The 16,082-nt window shown below is 40.4% G+C and overlaps 1 protein-coding gene across 8 annotated transcripts in view; it reads right to left on the minus strand.

Annotated features, from left to right (window-relative positions):
• Positions 1–16,082, minus strand: part of NCKAP5 (NCK associated protein 5) — a 558,169-nt gene that overhangs the window by 50,743 nt on the left and 491,344 nt on the right. For all 8 annotated transcript variants that reach the window (XM_053405165.1, XM_053405156.1, XM_053405178.1 and 5 more), the window contains 2 exons: positions 5,617–5,934; positions 578–714 (listed from right to left, as the gene is read on the minus strand). In XM_053405165.1, coding sequence (XP_053261140.1) covers positions 578–714; positions 5,617–5,934 — 455 coding nt within the window. The remainder of the gene's footprint in view (positions 1–577; positions 715–5,616; positions 5,935–16,082) is intronic.

Genomic DNA, 16,082 nt, shown 5'->3' on the forward strand with positions numbered 1-16,082 from the left:
CTCTGTAAACTTATTGTTGTCCTAATAATTACCAATTTATTTATACAGTCTGCAAATTAAAGGGTAAAACACACACAGTTTATTGTTAATTACGAATACTCACAATACATCATTAGATGGAAGGTGATAATTGAATATGAAGTTATTTCTGTTAGGTTGTTAGACTAATATTACACAAAGTACTTAGCAATCTGGTTACTTTACTACTCTTCCTGGTACCCAAAATCTAACATTTGCATTGGTTGATACTTGCTTCCCATTGGTGGCCTGGGCCAGTCACACTCATGAGAAAATGGAACACAGGAACCTGCTTTATACCAACTCAGACCATTGGTCCTTCTAACTCAGTACTGTCTACTCTTACTGGAAGTAGCTTTCCAGGGTTCCAGGCAGGAGTCTTTCCCAGTTCTATCTGGAGATGCTGGGAATTCAAACTTGGACATTCTGTATGCAAAGCATACAGTTCTACCTACTTCACATGTAGGTAGAGCAAAACGAAACTATAGCCCCATTGTCTGTTGCCTGAGCTACTTAAAGGAAATTATATATGTGTCCGGTTTGCCTCTTTCATTTGTACCTTGGCTTTAATAGCTTTTTTGCTGCTCCAATCCGGAAACATCTTGTTGCCACATTTTTCTTTTTCTGAATGCTTTAATGATACAGAAGTCAGAGAACTCTCTTCTTGTCCACTTTTTTTCACAGGGCTCATTATTCCTGGGTAAGAGAAAGTAGCAGCAAAAGATTTTGAACATCAGAGTGTGAAAAATAGCGTTTGATTCCATTTCCATGAAAGGGTCAAGTTCTTTCACTTGATCCACCCTGAATGCACTGCACTTCTATAAAGACGAGCTTTGCTTAATGTGTTAGGAAAGCAATATCTGAAATGGTTACCTAGTAAATGGGGAAGAGACATCCACTGGACAGAAGAGGAAAAGGAGAAATGAGTCTCCAGAGCCACATCCCTTAAATAGCCCAGAAAACATTTACGAACCTCTATTGGATTTGGTTTTCATGTATACATTTTTTTAAATTAAATTTTAAATATTTATTTATTTAGCTAGCAATAATGAGGAATAGATTGTGCAACATATCCCACACAGGCCCCATCTCACACAGGTCCCAATTATGATTCCAGTAAAATGGATTTGCACTTCCATGTAAATAACTCATGAGTAAAGAACACTGGGTGGACAGTTCAATGTCACCCCTTGTTTTTGTGACATGAAGGGTTCAGAAACCGTTCTTTCCATTTCCCACAGTTTCTTTCAGTTCCCAATGTGTTTGGGTGGCAGGAAGGGTAAATACAGATAGACCTAGATCAGGAGTAGGGTACCTGTGGTCCTCCACATGTTGTTTGTTGTTGGACTATGATTTCTACCATCCCTGACCATGGGCCAATAATTTAAACTGGCAGACTTTAAGAAAAATATCTCAGCACAAATGCTTTCAGCCAACTCATTTCTTTCTTTCTTTTTGAAACAGCATTGTGTAGAACAAACATGCAAGTAAATCCACTGTGTTTGTAGAATTCACTGATAATTGTTGTGTGTGTGTATGAGAGAGGGGGAGGGAGGAGATGGGGGAGATGGGTCAGATGATAAAATTTGAGAATGGGAAAGTTGACCTCCCAATCTGCTATATACTACTTTTTTACATTCCTTCAAGACAATTTAATTAAGAAACAAACCCTGGAAGCCTGGTGCAGTGAATATTAGCATTAAGTTCAGGACAATCTTATTGCTACTGACTTCTTATGAAGCAATTCAGTGCTTGCAGTTTCTATTCAATTTGTTATAATGACAGTGTTTAATCATGAAGTCTACTGCATAGCACACTGCTGAATTGAGGTCACACATGTAGCTATCCAAGCATGTAGCATATAATCTATAACTAAGATTTCTCTTCTGAATCTCCCTTAGTTGTGTTATTAATTAACAATACACTTTTTAACACACACACACACACACAATAACATGAATTAAAAATATCTTTTCTTTTGCTTTGATTTGAAATGAGCAGGGGAGTTTCCAATGAAGGGTGTACAATTTGTGTGTTTGCATTCCATTATAACTACGGTGCAAAACTGCACTGGGAATATTGCTAAATCAACTAAATTCCAACATGTTTAATTAGAATACTTCACATAAACTCACAAGAATCTTTAATGCTGCCTATTTACTCTTTTGCTCAATTTAAATATTGACACATTAGCAAAACATTATTTGGTACACTTGCCATAGACTTCAGCCAAATCTCTAATTCTCACATGGATATGGGAGGGGGGTAGAGAGTGATTCCGTTTCATAGTTATGCAGGCTAAACATATTACGGTGGTCCTTTTGCATGAGTCCCCCCCGCCACCTCTCCTTTATGAAGCACTTAGAAAGCCTGATTCAGAACTTAGTCGAGTTGAAGTTAACAAGATCTAAGCAGACTCATTTTATTCCCATCTAATGGAAGAGTAAGTGGGTGAGTCCTGGTCCTAACATGGAGGCAGGGACATGGGAACTAGCCAAATGTCTCACAGGTTACATCAACTACCTTGTTTAAACAGGCTGGCAAGGCCAGCTCCACCATCTTGTCATTTGCCTCAGGCAGCAAAATGTCTTGGGCTGGTCCTTCCAGCGGAGATAAGTTTTTTGGTCCAGATCTTCAAATGATCCAGAGAATACAGAATGTTTCAACAGGTCTTGTCCTAAATGTCTATATAATTGCTTGGCTTTGGATTTGTATCTGTCATCCTTGCATAGATCTGGGTGTTCTTTGCATGCTGCAGGACTGGATGGCTGTCTTTAAAGATTTCTCAATTTAACTTTAAATATTGTTTTATTAACAATAACAATTAATAAAATTATGGTCTCAGTTATTATTCAAATAATGGGTTGGTACCTTGATTTTGGGTTCCTAAAGATAATAATTATATTGGCTCAACCCCAAGGTGCTTCAAATTACCTTGGGGTTGTGGATTAAGCAATGCTAGCCTTATCTAATTCATTATCACAAGCCTTTACTTTCCCCATTTGACTAATCACTAATGCATCTCTAACAGAAGTCACATGGCTAATGTATAGAAAAGATAGGATTTTGACACATGGTTCTCATAAGGCAGAACATAATACAGCTGATCATTAATAAAATACATTAATTCTAGAGGGACTGGGGAAAGATATACATGAGAAAGCTGATAACTTACCATATTTTTCCGTGTATAACACGCCCCCGTGTATAAGATGACCCCTATTTTGGGGGGCTACATATTAAGAAAATGGGGTGAGATTGCCCAGAGTTGTTGAGCTTTTTAAAAGGGGGGGGGGTATTACCGAAAATTGCTCAACCACCTGACCTATGCTATCACTCACATGCGCCACAAAAGCCACCTATCCTCTGTCCCACTGCCAGCAGAGGTCGCCAATTGCCCGCCCTATTGCCGCAACAACAGCAAATCAACACCAGCCCTTGCCGCAGCCACCAATAACACACCACTGGTTTTAGGCTCGCAGCAGCAACCAATCCCATAGCCCCTCTATGCACTGTGTATAAGACAACCCCCAATTTTTAACATACTTTTAAAATAAAAAATAAAGTCTTATACACGAAAAAGTACGATACTCTCCTTTGCTTTCCTCTTCCAATCAGAACACTTCAGCCCTATCTTTGTGTGCAGAAATGAGATTTTTACATTTCATTTTCGTGTGTCCATTCCTAGAATTCTTGTCCAGATCAATTTTTCTAGCCTTTGTGGGCCCTGACTGTTGTGTCCTATGTGTCTGGAGTGTTGAGGAAAGGGTGGGATTATCCATGCATGAAAATGCAGCATGGTTGATGGGCATGGCTTAGTGTTCCCACAGTCACTGCCTCCTCCATGAGCTACCCAAAGCTGCCACTGCTTAGTAAAAGCATGAAGGGAAGAAAAGGGGATGTTAGTACTCTCTGCCCTAAATTTATCTACTAAGCTGGTTCCCTGGGGCTGGCTTTCCACAGGAATGCTGGAGAGCTGAACAGAGGAGGAAGCATGAGGAATGTGTTGAGAATGGCCTGCAGGCAACCATGAGGGTGGGGAGTCTAGCCTTGAGCATCTTGGCCTGTATTTCATTCAGAAGCCACTTTGAAGGACCATCAGGGCAACATTGGAATAGATTTCTCCCTCCTTCTCTAGCCCTCAGTTCTTAAAGTAAGCTGCTATCTCCATGATCACAACAGTGCCTTGAGTGAAGTTCTGAAAGTCAGGGATATGGTAAGCATTCAGGCAAACCACTGTTGGTACTGATGAATGCAGGGGAGTAGGAGGAAATAGACAATACAACAACAAAGACAAGCGCTGCTGTGCTTCAAGCATTCATTCTAAAGGTATCTTTTCAGCCCTGAACCCCATACATAATGCAACAAATGAATAGCTTTATGCATTAGGAACTATACTGAGTATACATATAATAAAAAGTACTCCTAAGAACAACAAATGGAAGATTTGGGGACTTGGTATGCCACTTCTATTCCATGTTGTTACTGATTTATATGTTTTATATATAAGGGCACATGCTCCCTAGCTGGATTTCCAGCATTTTGTGCTCCTTGTATAGTGATGTATCCCTGTGTTGTACTCATAGTTATCAAAAACTTACATTTATTGTTAGGTTGCTTCAAGCTTTATGTTGTAAGTATGTACCCCTGGACAATGTCTGAAAACTGTACTATCCACTAGTATCTCTGCACATGATTTTGAAGTGTCATTGCCATGCTACAGTTTTCTGGAGTCAATAAGGTAAGCACATCCATGCTTTACAAAATATTCCTCTTTTCTAAACCACCCTAACAGTGCCATGAATTAAACAGGACTCTCAACAACTACACTTAACAAGCAGTGGGTGTCTTAATATAAGCTAAGCATGACACGGCTTGCATCCCTTGTAGTAGCCAGCCTGATTATGATAAAATGTCTATTATATTGCATGAAAGGTTTGACACATCAAGCTGGATAGCGTTAGTTACACTTAGGTCCCATTTAAATCTATGTAAAAAGATACCAGGACTTAAATACCACTAAAGTTCAACTAACTTAATAGGGATTCAACACATGCTGATCAACAAGAGGGCAGCAGTCCATTAATCCCTGGGACTGTGGTATATTAACTTTGAAAATGTAAACATCATATTACAGGAGTAATCATGGGGACCTGTCCTTTCATTGGAAGAAAATTTCATTCCAACATTCATCAGAAGTCACCACATTCTATTAGCAAAGCAACTGCTGTTTAACTTTCACAATACTGTCATATCTATATTTAAAGAAAATTTAGGAAGCAAAAGTTGTGACATTTCTGAAGCCTCTTGGACTTGTTTTTGGTAAACATTCCTGGTGTATGCTTTAAATTTATCACTGGGCTGCTTATAGACATGGTGTATCATACAGCAATTTTTTTTATAGATTAGTATTTTATTTAACAAGATTTCCATGTCAGTGCAGTCTCCAGCTTGTTAACCTTCTGCAGTGACTTGAAGAGTCTTTTCAGCTGTACATTTCATATGTCTTTCATCCAATGTCATTAGTACAGGTCTCCACTAATGGGAACAGGCACCAGGGCACAAAAGTTCTAATTTCCAGTACAACTGTCATTTTACCTGCAGAAGCTGGCTTTGGAAGGTGACTCTGAAAAGTCTGTACACCCTTAGCAGTCATGGCAGGATCTGATGTTGAATGTGTTATTATGCTCTCCACAGATCCCTGGTCCTTATTAGCTGTTGAAGGCACTTCTCGCTCAAGGGTTTTGGCTTTCTCAGAAGAAGCCGGAGGGAAACCTTGTGCAGGTGATATGAAAACGTCAGCTTCTAAATCCAGTTCTTGTTTAGAAACGTGTCGTCCAGTCGAGCGGTTTCCTGAATCCGGAAGAGGGAAGGTTCCTATCCCACTGTCCAGCGTCCTCATTTGGCAGCAGGATTCTAAGAAAGAGGAATACAGTGTAATTTGGAGAACCTGACAAAAACTACAAAAAACAAAGGACACCTTGAAGAAACAACTTTTGTGCAGCGGTGGGAAAACGGCTTCACCCACAAAGGGCATCAGGTTCAGCCTCTAGCATCTCTAGGTAAAACATTGGAGATCTTAGAGGCCCACTGTTGGTCATAATGTACAATATTGGTCTAGAACAGACCCAGTGGATCGTAGGTTCAAACATATTTGGTACCAAAGAAGTACTATGCTTATGGTAATGGGGTCCTTCCAGTATTTTGGCTTAGATTATTTTTTCATTTGTAAGAAAAAAGTGCTGTTTCTCAACTGAAATAAAAAACTCAGCACAGAATTAATCATAGCTGCATGACTAACTTGTGTCTGTTTGATTAGGAGACATACATTATAAAAGGCCCAATTCATAATCTTCTTAAGCAAAGTGCTTAAGTATGCAATTGAATTCAGTTTAATCAGGAGCATTTGTACACAAAGCTCAAAGAATAAAACAGTTGGTAAGATGATACCTTTTGTTACAACTGTAGTATTTTGTTTTTTTCTAGGTGGACTTTCATCACAGCTTTTTTCTATTATTGTTTAGACTCCACACACTGCCGTGGGCTGATTTTATTCACAACAATATATGATTATGTTCACTGAGTTAACAGAAGGCATCTCAATCCAAAAGAGTTAGCTGCTACCAGTGATTATGTTTGCCTGTTTAGCCAGTTCATTAATTATTTGTGGATGTGCCAGTCTTCAATAGCTGGGACTTCAGCAAGAAATATTGGCCCTGTTATATAACTCAAGTATGGGCATCCAAATTCATTTGCACCTCACTAGTTTATAGCATAGAAACCTCAACGCAGTATAGGAACTCTATGGGGTTACAGGCTACACAGAATAAATGTCAAGGTAGAATGTGAGTATCTTAAATCATAGGGTTTTTTTCAGGACCAATTTTATATATATATAGTAAACAAACCTTCTAGCTATTACATGTACTTAACTTCAGATAAAATTTGGTTGAGTAGGAAAACATTCTCAGTTTACAAAAAGTGAGATTAAGAAAGCATTGGAATAACTTTGGAAGTACCGTATTTTTCACCCTATAGGACGCACCGCCCCATAAGGCGCACCTAGTTTTTTGGGGGGAAAATAAAGGGGGAAAAATTATTTTTCCCCCAGGCGCGGGGCTGGGTCGGGGGAAGCCCGAGCTTCCCCCGACCCCAGCCCCCAGAACAGGCAACTCTCTGCAAGCCGCGGGAGCCCAGCGCAGGGCTCCCGCGGCTTGCGGAGAGCTGCGCGAAGTCTGGGTGCGCTGGGCTCAGCGCGCCCAGCCTTTGTCATGCAGGCAACTCTCCGCAAGCAGCAGGAGCCCAGCGCAGGGCTCCCGCGCCTTGCGGAGAGGTGCGCGAAGTCTGGGTGCGCTGGGCTCTGCGCGCCCAGCCTTTGTCATGCAGGCAACTCTCCGCAAGCAGCGGGAGCCCAGCACCGGGCTCCCGCGCCTTGCGGAGAGCTGTGCGAAGTCTGGGGGCACTGGGCTCAGCGTGCCCAGCCTTCGTCATGCAGGCAACTCTCCGCAAGCAGCGGGAGCCCGGCGCAGGCTCCCACGGCTTGCTGAGATCTGCGGGAAGCCTGGAGAGCGAGAGGGGTCGGTGCGCACCGACGCCTCTCGCTCTCCAGGCTTCAGCGAAAGCCTGCATTCGCCCCATAGGATGCACACACATTTCCCCTTCATTTTTGGACGGGAAAAAGTGCGTCCTATGGGTCGAAAAATACGGTAATTTTGCTTCTGCATAGCTGACTGCCATTTCAGCACCACGGACAGCCCCCATACATGGAATTAAAGCTCAGAGTGTGTGATCAGTTGACTCAGCTTGCTTCTTTTGTGCAGAGTATTAAGTCAGGCTTAAAAAGCAACTCTTCCCAAAGGGTGCTGGCAGTGGCAACCATAACAGCCCTGCAGGTACATTCAAATCTAATCATGCTCACCACATGGTCTGATCTATATGTATTCACTAACATTGCAGGGAGGTGGAGATGGAAGACAATCCAGAAAATATTCTGCTTTCCTAAGCCTTTTGTTTTCATTGATGAGTTTTGTTTTGACATTTTCATGTCTGTCAGTGGAGTGGTAAGGCCTCAGATATTTTATTATAGACCACATGATGCTGTAGTCTATGAATCCCTCTTTACAATAATATATTTTCTGACCACAGCATCCAACTATAACAGAAGCCTTCACTATGTCCAATTTGGCTTAATTTATTTTCCTTTTGCTGAATACCATTTTAATCCTCATTTCTAGTTTCAGCAGGGTCATTAGTTTTGTACAGTGAAGAAAACAAATACATGACAGAATCTTTCTACTTGTACAAATTAGATGCCCACCTCTTCAGCTTGCACAGTACATGTAATATCAGAAATATCAAATATTCCAGAACTGGAAGGCAATTAAATCAAATCCCCCCTTAAAGCACTGATAATGGAGAAAACTTTACAGCAGAGGTTTTCAACCTTTTTGAGTCCATGGCTCCCTTAACCAACTACATTCTTTCTGCGGCACCCCTGTGGGGCTCAGGAGCCCAGTTATGTCATCTGTTGCCTGTAGAGCTGGCAGTCCCTCACCCCTTTTTGAACACCCTTGCTTGTGGAGGCTTCCCTCAGCCTCCTCTTCTCTCACCTCTCCCTGGGAGTCCTCCAGGCAGCTGCTGCTGCTGTCCCTGGTCTCTGAGCTTCTCTCCACCCCCCCTAATAAAGGTGCCTCCCAGAAGTACCATTTGCCTGTGGAGCTTATAGCCAGGGCTGCTGCAGTAAACAGCTGTGCAAGCCTTTGGAAGGCAGAGATGTGAGAGGGTATCAGAGGAGGGAGGGAAGAAAAGAGGGACAGAGGCCAGTGTTGCCCGCAGCATCCCTGACTATCATTCAAGGCACCCCAGGGTCCCATGGCACACTGACTGAAAACCACTGCTTTACAGAAATGAATTCAAATGTCTAGTGGCAAAAGGGAATGATGTAGACAAAGAAACCGAAACTGCTATAGGCAGCCATATAGAAAGGCAGCACACTCTTTCACAACCAGAGCTTGCAATTCTCAAAAGATTTATTTCCAAGGGAGAAAAACTCCAGCCCAAGCCTCTTTTGTTCTCTGAATTCTAGAGTCAAGACAGCTACATGCTGTAACTCTGTTTACGGCAGCTCCTCCCTCCTTCCTCTCCCTCTGTACATTTTGTGTTGGATCCCTGCTTATGGCTGTCAATGGAACTATAATTTTGGTTCCTATCATCAATCTACATTTATGGGGTTTGTGATGGAGTGGGAAATGATGACTTATGCACTGAGTCCTTCAAATGAAGAAATTTCCTCAAAATGGGACTGGTAGAAAGGAGGATGAAAGGAAGAGATTGAAATCCTTCAATAATTCTTGGTGGTTATTCAAAACCAAAATAATAGAAGCTCGGCTAATATGTATACTGCAGATCAGGAAAGGTACAAGGAGGGCCAAGAGGACAACAATGTGGTCAACAGACAGAGTTAAGGAAATTATTAGAGGCAAGAAGGCTTCCTTTAGAAAATGAAAGTATCCTCCAAATGAGGAAAACAAGAAGGGCCACAAACTTTGGTAAAAGAAATGGGAACAGACTACAGTGGTACCTCAGGTTAAGAACTTAATTCATTCTGGAGGTTGATTCTTAACCTGAAACTGTTCTTAACCTGAAGCACCACTTTAGCTAATGGGGCCTCCTGCTGAAGCATCTGTAACCTGAAACGTCTGTAACCTGAGGTACCACTGTATAAGTGATGAAATGATGCAAACACTGAAAAAGCTTGTTCTGTTGGAGCCACCAACAAGATTATATCCTTTCCAAAAAACAAACAAACCTCAGCACCAATATGTTACATTAAACATATGGCTTGTAGGATGTGGGATCCTGCTTTTATCCTGGGTGTGCTCAGTGCAAAACATGATCCCACCCTTCACATCATTTCTATATTCTCTTTTGGGTGGAGGGCAAGTTAGGAATGCATTTAGGTATACAAAGCATGAACAGCACCAAACGGAAGGCACAGACTTCTGATTAACTCCTACTGAAGGACCTAATGATATTTGCTTTTGTTCACATGAACACAGCCTCTGTCACTTAAATATATTACCCATGTGTCCTGGAGCTAGTATCTCCAAATAGCGGTTAAAAGGATTGTAATGGCAATTTACATGTAGCTTAAAAAGTAAATACCCAAGAGACCGATTTAGAAGTGCTGGCTTAAATCTGAGCAAAATTTAGGCTAAATGTCTGATAACATCTCTCGATAGCGAGCTCTTTAAAATTGTGGCAGATTTCCTCAAGGGAAAAGTTAGAAGTTCCACTGCTTGGGCAATTTCAAATTAGACTGAATAAAGGACTTCAGAATATACTGCGGTGAGCTATCTCATATTGGCTGACGATACTCAAAATGATGTAACAAATCTTTTCCCTTTCAATTTTATGTTCCTATGTATTGATGTTTTTATAATATTCTCCATTAGTTATTTAACTCTGCCCTAGTAAGCAAGGCTCTTTCAAATTCTGTTTTCATTCTTTCAAACTGTGAATCTTTAGAAGTTCTTCTCATATGATCCCATATAAATATTTTGCCTAAAAACCATGCCTTTAACAATGCATTGGTTTCTGAGCCAAGGCTGTGGCAACATGAGAGAGTGCATTTTCTGCCATGGCACCCTGTATGTGACGCTGCAACTCTGCTCCAAAAAGTTAGGTTAGTTTCCCCTATTTGTGTTCTGCTACCAATTCTATTTCTCTGCTTATTCATTTATACTGACATCCTCTATGCTGCTTTTCAGGATCACAGCTCCTCCCAAAGTGGCTCGCAATAAAAATCACAACACAATAAAACATTATGAACTACGTAATTAAAACGAATACATAATTTAACTCCTTATATATAAGGCAGACAATCAGGAGATACCAAGACTACATAAAAATACCATAGCCAGCACCCTCATTCCCAACACTGAATATGAGCCACCCCAGCTCATCTTAACCAAAAGCTGACCAGAATGATATTTTATGGCTCTTCTGAAAGAAAACAAGGAGAGTGCTACATAAAACTCACCGGGAAGGGAGTTCCATAAACAGGGTCCCACCAATGAAAAATCCCTATCTCGTGTGGCCACCCATCTAACTGTATCCACTGGTGGATCCATAAGCAGAACCTCTGATGGTTCACATGGATTCACATGGATGCACACTGTCCTTTCACTTAACTTGGTTTCAAACAATTTGGGGCTTTAAAGCACTTTGAACTGAGCCCAGAAATGAATTGGCAACCATTGCAGCTGGAGTAATAGGCTCAGAGTGTCTTGCCCCAACTAACACCCAGTTGCATTCTGCACTAGCTTTCATTTCTGAGCCATATTCAAAGGCATCCCCATATAAAGTGCACTGCAGCAGTATACTCAATTGAAAAGTTTCCCTTTTTAAACAAACTATTGATTCTGTTGACAATTTTCATGCTTTTGCGTTTGTTGAATTTTTAACTACTGCTGTGCGTATGAGTGACTACTGCTGTGCAGAAGAACAGAGTACACATTATTAAAAATAAACATTGCAACACCATTTGGAATCACATTTAATTAATGGACCCCAGCCACTCTTTTCCTCTGTTCAGCCCTTGCTGTAAAATTAGTAATTTTGTTCTGCAAGCCATAAGTGAGAATGGGACATGCCTACACCTTCAAAGTTGCACTGAACTGTTCCTTATAAAAAAATATGTGGAGACCATAACAGTCCAGGCTGGCCCAATAATTTTTAAATGTTCTAACTTCCAAATATTAGTCTCTCTTTTTCATAGCACCTCCAATGCAAATAGGTTTTTACAGCCTTTTTTGTTGTTGTGTGCTACTAATGAACACTTTTAAGCTACATGTGTTGTTGGCAAGACAATCTCAAACTACAGATGGCAGAGCAGATCTCTTTATTTGCCTGTCCTTTCCATTCTCGGAAATGCTAAAACAAGTGAAAAAACACACACACTAATATATATCTGCCAAATCAATGTCAGTTTTAAAGTGGATTATTTCTTTAGGGCTATAGCATCATTTGATCTAATTAGTCAAAGCTGAACGAAGCAGTTGTTTATAGTTTTTTTAAAAAGCCAAATCATGTACAAGTCTGAGAAGCAGTGAAACCACCTTCAGTAATAATTTCCACAGGGAAAGTATTGTGAGTCTCTTGCAGCAGAAATAACAAAAAGAGTCTTGTGGTACCTTAAAGAGCTTAACAAATGTTATTATAACACGAGCTTTCATGGACCAGATCCTTCAGATGCACAGAGTGTGACCCCCAGTTGTCAGGTGTAAACTTGACATGGCTGTAAAAGGGTGAAATATAGTTCAACTAAGGCTTGAGCTACTTAACACTACTCATCTGAGCCTAAATCAGCCCATGTAGTTCATCCACTTTCTGGTCACTACTGTGCAACTACATAATGGACATACAAGCACCAACTTATATCAGAAACCTACTGCAGATATTTACATGCTTCTGTCTGGTTTCTATCAAGGAATAATCTACTATGAAACAGACCCAGGGCACTTCTTGTTACCTATGACTCCCAGCTAAAACCACTACAACAAATCATCAGATATCTAAAGCTTATCCTGGACAATGATACTACTCACAATCCTTAGGTGACAATTCTGTACTCTTTTTTTTTTTACTGATGACCCCACCCTCAACCAAAAACATCTACTCAGCAGCAAGAGCAGGCAACACAACAGAGAAATAAACAAGGACCAGACCCTACAACAAATCCAAATGTCAACTCTTGTCCCCATGTCTACTCTGGCAATAGTATTACAGGACCTAAATACATCAGCCACAATATATACAGGACAATCTGCCAGAAATGACCTTCTGATTTTTACATAGGCCAGGCCCGACACAAAAGAATGAATGGATACAAATATGGCATCGGAAATGGCTTCCCCTCCTTTTCAGAACACAAATTCACCTCCCCCACACTAAATGACATTCTAATCTCTGAATCTGAAGCGAGCGGTAGCTAAGCAGGAAGCAGCAGTTAGTAACAAATGGTGATGATTTAAAGCCAACATTCGAATACTGATTTATTTCAAGAAGTGTGTTTTCCATGCAACAAATGTCTGAAATATAAAAGCTAGTTTGAGCTTTGGAGACATAATTCTGGAATGAAAATTGGTGGGTAATTAATATTAATTCACTTGATGGGTCTTACATGATTTAGGATTCCAAAGTGCAACCTTATAGCTCAGTTGTAAAGCACACGCTTCGCATGCAAAAAGTTCAAGGTTCAATTGCCGGCAGAGAGAGGGCTGGGAAAGACCCCTGTCTGAAACTGTGGAGAGATGCTGCCAGTCAGTATTGACACTACTGAGCTAGAGTAACCAATTTTCTTACTTGGTATAAGGCAGCGTCCTATGTTCCTGTCAGAGCCAGGTTACATGTTGGTGGACATCTACTCTAAAATCTAAATGGCCTTCACTCATTTCCTGAATAGGGAGCTGGCTCACATTTTAAGCTTGTCTACATCTATATCTATATCCAATGTACAGACAATGACCGATTTGCACCTGTCCAATTGATGTGTGGCCATGACTGCGCATCATGGTGACCCAGAAGTGGCTTGGAAAGGGGGTGTAATTGGAGGGAGGGATAGGATGGGGGCATAACAGGGAATAGCAGGATGGAGCGGGATGGAACGGGCTTATGCACGCTCCACTGATGCGTGTGAAGACCTAGAACACAACCCCCCCCCCCCAAATCCGGGGTGGCCTGTATAACAATTACAAAAACCTTGACCCTTTCAAGAGTGGAAGCATACTATAAAAAGCCACCTAAGCATTAAGGTTTCTCATGAAGCATATCATATTACATGCAAAATCTAAAGTAGAAGACTAACTTTAAAAGCAGATACTTGTGACCTGGCCACTGGAGCACCCTGGCTTACATGTCATACTGATGTTGCTGTCGTGTGGAAATCCCTTGCAGATGAGTGCAGTGCCTGGAGACAGTCAGGTTGTGTATCCACAGCAGTGACCACAGGAGGAATAACCGCTGGGAGGAGTGCAGAAAAAAGTAACGCCATGTGCATCTGCATTGTGCACAACCTTCATCCACCCCAGCTGCAACAAAACATCTCTCTCCTATATCGGTTTCTTTTTTTTTTTTTCAATATACTTTTTATTAGTTTACAACACAAATCATACATTTTTAGCCAAATTTTCACAGATTACACTTTTGAGACTTCCTTCGGTTTTTCTGGTAATCATCCATATATACTCCTAACTATAACGCATTTCCTTTTTTGCATTGCCTTTTAACTTTCACCTTTACCAATATATATTTTCCCAAACAATACATCTTAACCTTTACAGTGCTTCTTGAAACCCCACTAGCGTTGTTTGTGGATCACATAGATTTTTCAGATAATCTACAAACTTCCCCCAATGTTCGATGAACTTTTGATTTTTAAAATATCTTATTTTTCCAGTCAGTTTATCTAGCTCCGCATAGTCTATTAGTTTCATTCTCCACTCTTGAATTGTCGGTGTTTCTTCCTGTTTCCATTTCTGGGCTAGTAAGATTCTTGCTGCCACAACTGCATACTGGAATAGCTTACAGTCTTTCCTTCTTATCTCTTTTCCCGTGATTCCTAAAAGAAAAGCTTCTGGTTTCTTAACAAAAGTATATTTTAACATTTTTTTTAATTCATTATATATCCCTTCCCAGAAGTTCTTAACTTTCTTACATTCCCACCACATGTGATAAAATGTTCCTTCCCTTTCTTTGCATTTCCAACACTTATTGTCCATTTTGTACATTTTGGCTAACTTAACAGGTGTAATATACCATCTATAGAACATTTTCATCACATTTTCCTTCAATCCCATGCATGCAGTGAATTTTAAATTTTCCTTCCATAGTTTCTCCCAATCATCAAATTGGATATTATATCCAAAATCTCTAGCCCAGTGTATCATTACTGATTTAACTTCTTCGTCCTTCGTACACCATTCCAACAATATCTTGTACATTTTTGACAAAATCTTATTATCACTATTAATTATATCCATTTGAAACCTAGAGTCTTTTTCTATATACCCCTTTTCCTTTGCATCTTTCTTAAACATTTCATTTACCTGGAAGTAGTGTAACCAATCATATACATAATCCTTAACTTGTTCATATGGTTTTAGTTTCCATTTTCCTCCTTCCTTCATTACCAATTCTCCATATGTAGCCCAATTGCCTCTCATATTCACTTTCTTTACACTCATAACCTCCAACGGAGATAACCAATGTGGAACCCTTGGTTCTAAAAGACTTTTGTACCTGTCCCATACTTCTATTAACGAGTTTCTGAAGATGTGGTTTCCAAATCCTTTGTGAACCTTTTTCTTATCACACCATAAATAAGCGTGCCACCCAAACCTGTTATCGAAACCTTCAAGATCTAATAATTCCTTGTTTTCAAGCTTAATCCAATCCTTTAACCAGCAAATACATGCTGCCTCATAATATAGTTTCAAATCTGGCAGGGCGAAGCCTCCTCTCTCTTTCGCATCTGTAAGTAATTTATATTTTATTCTTGGCTTCTTGCCCTGCCAGATATACCTTGATATCACTTTTTGCCAATCTTTGAAGGTTCCACTCCCCTTAATTATGGGGATTGTCTGAAACAAAAATAACATCCTTGGGAGCACGTTCATCTTAATTGTAGAAATCCTGCCCCAAAAGGACAGCTTCATTCTATTCCACACCTCCAGGTCTTTTTTTATACCTTTCCATATTTGAACATAATTATTCTGGTACAGGTCAATGTTTTTGGTTGTTAACCATATTCCCAAGTATTTTACTTTCTTCACTACTTCTATCTCCGTTTGTTGTTGCAATATTTCTATCTTATCCTGCTCCATATTTTTAGCCATTATTTTAGTTTTTTTCTTATTCAATCTGAACCCGGCCACCATCCCAAATTGTTCAATCTCCTCCAGTAGCTCTCCAACGCTTTCTAATGGTTCTTCCATCGTTATAACCAGATCGTCGGCAAAAGCTTTCACTTTGTATTCATTCTGACCTACTGTTACCCCTTTTAT

This window comes from Podarcis raffonei, chromosome 1, assembly GCF_027172205.1.
Source record: "Podarcis raffonei isolate rPodRaf1 chromosome 1, rPodRaf1.pri, whole genome shotgun sequence".
Taxonomy (NCBI): Eukaryota; Metazoa; Chordata; class Lepidosauria; order Squamata; family Lacertidae; genus Podarcis; species Podarcis raffonei.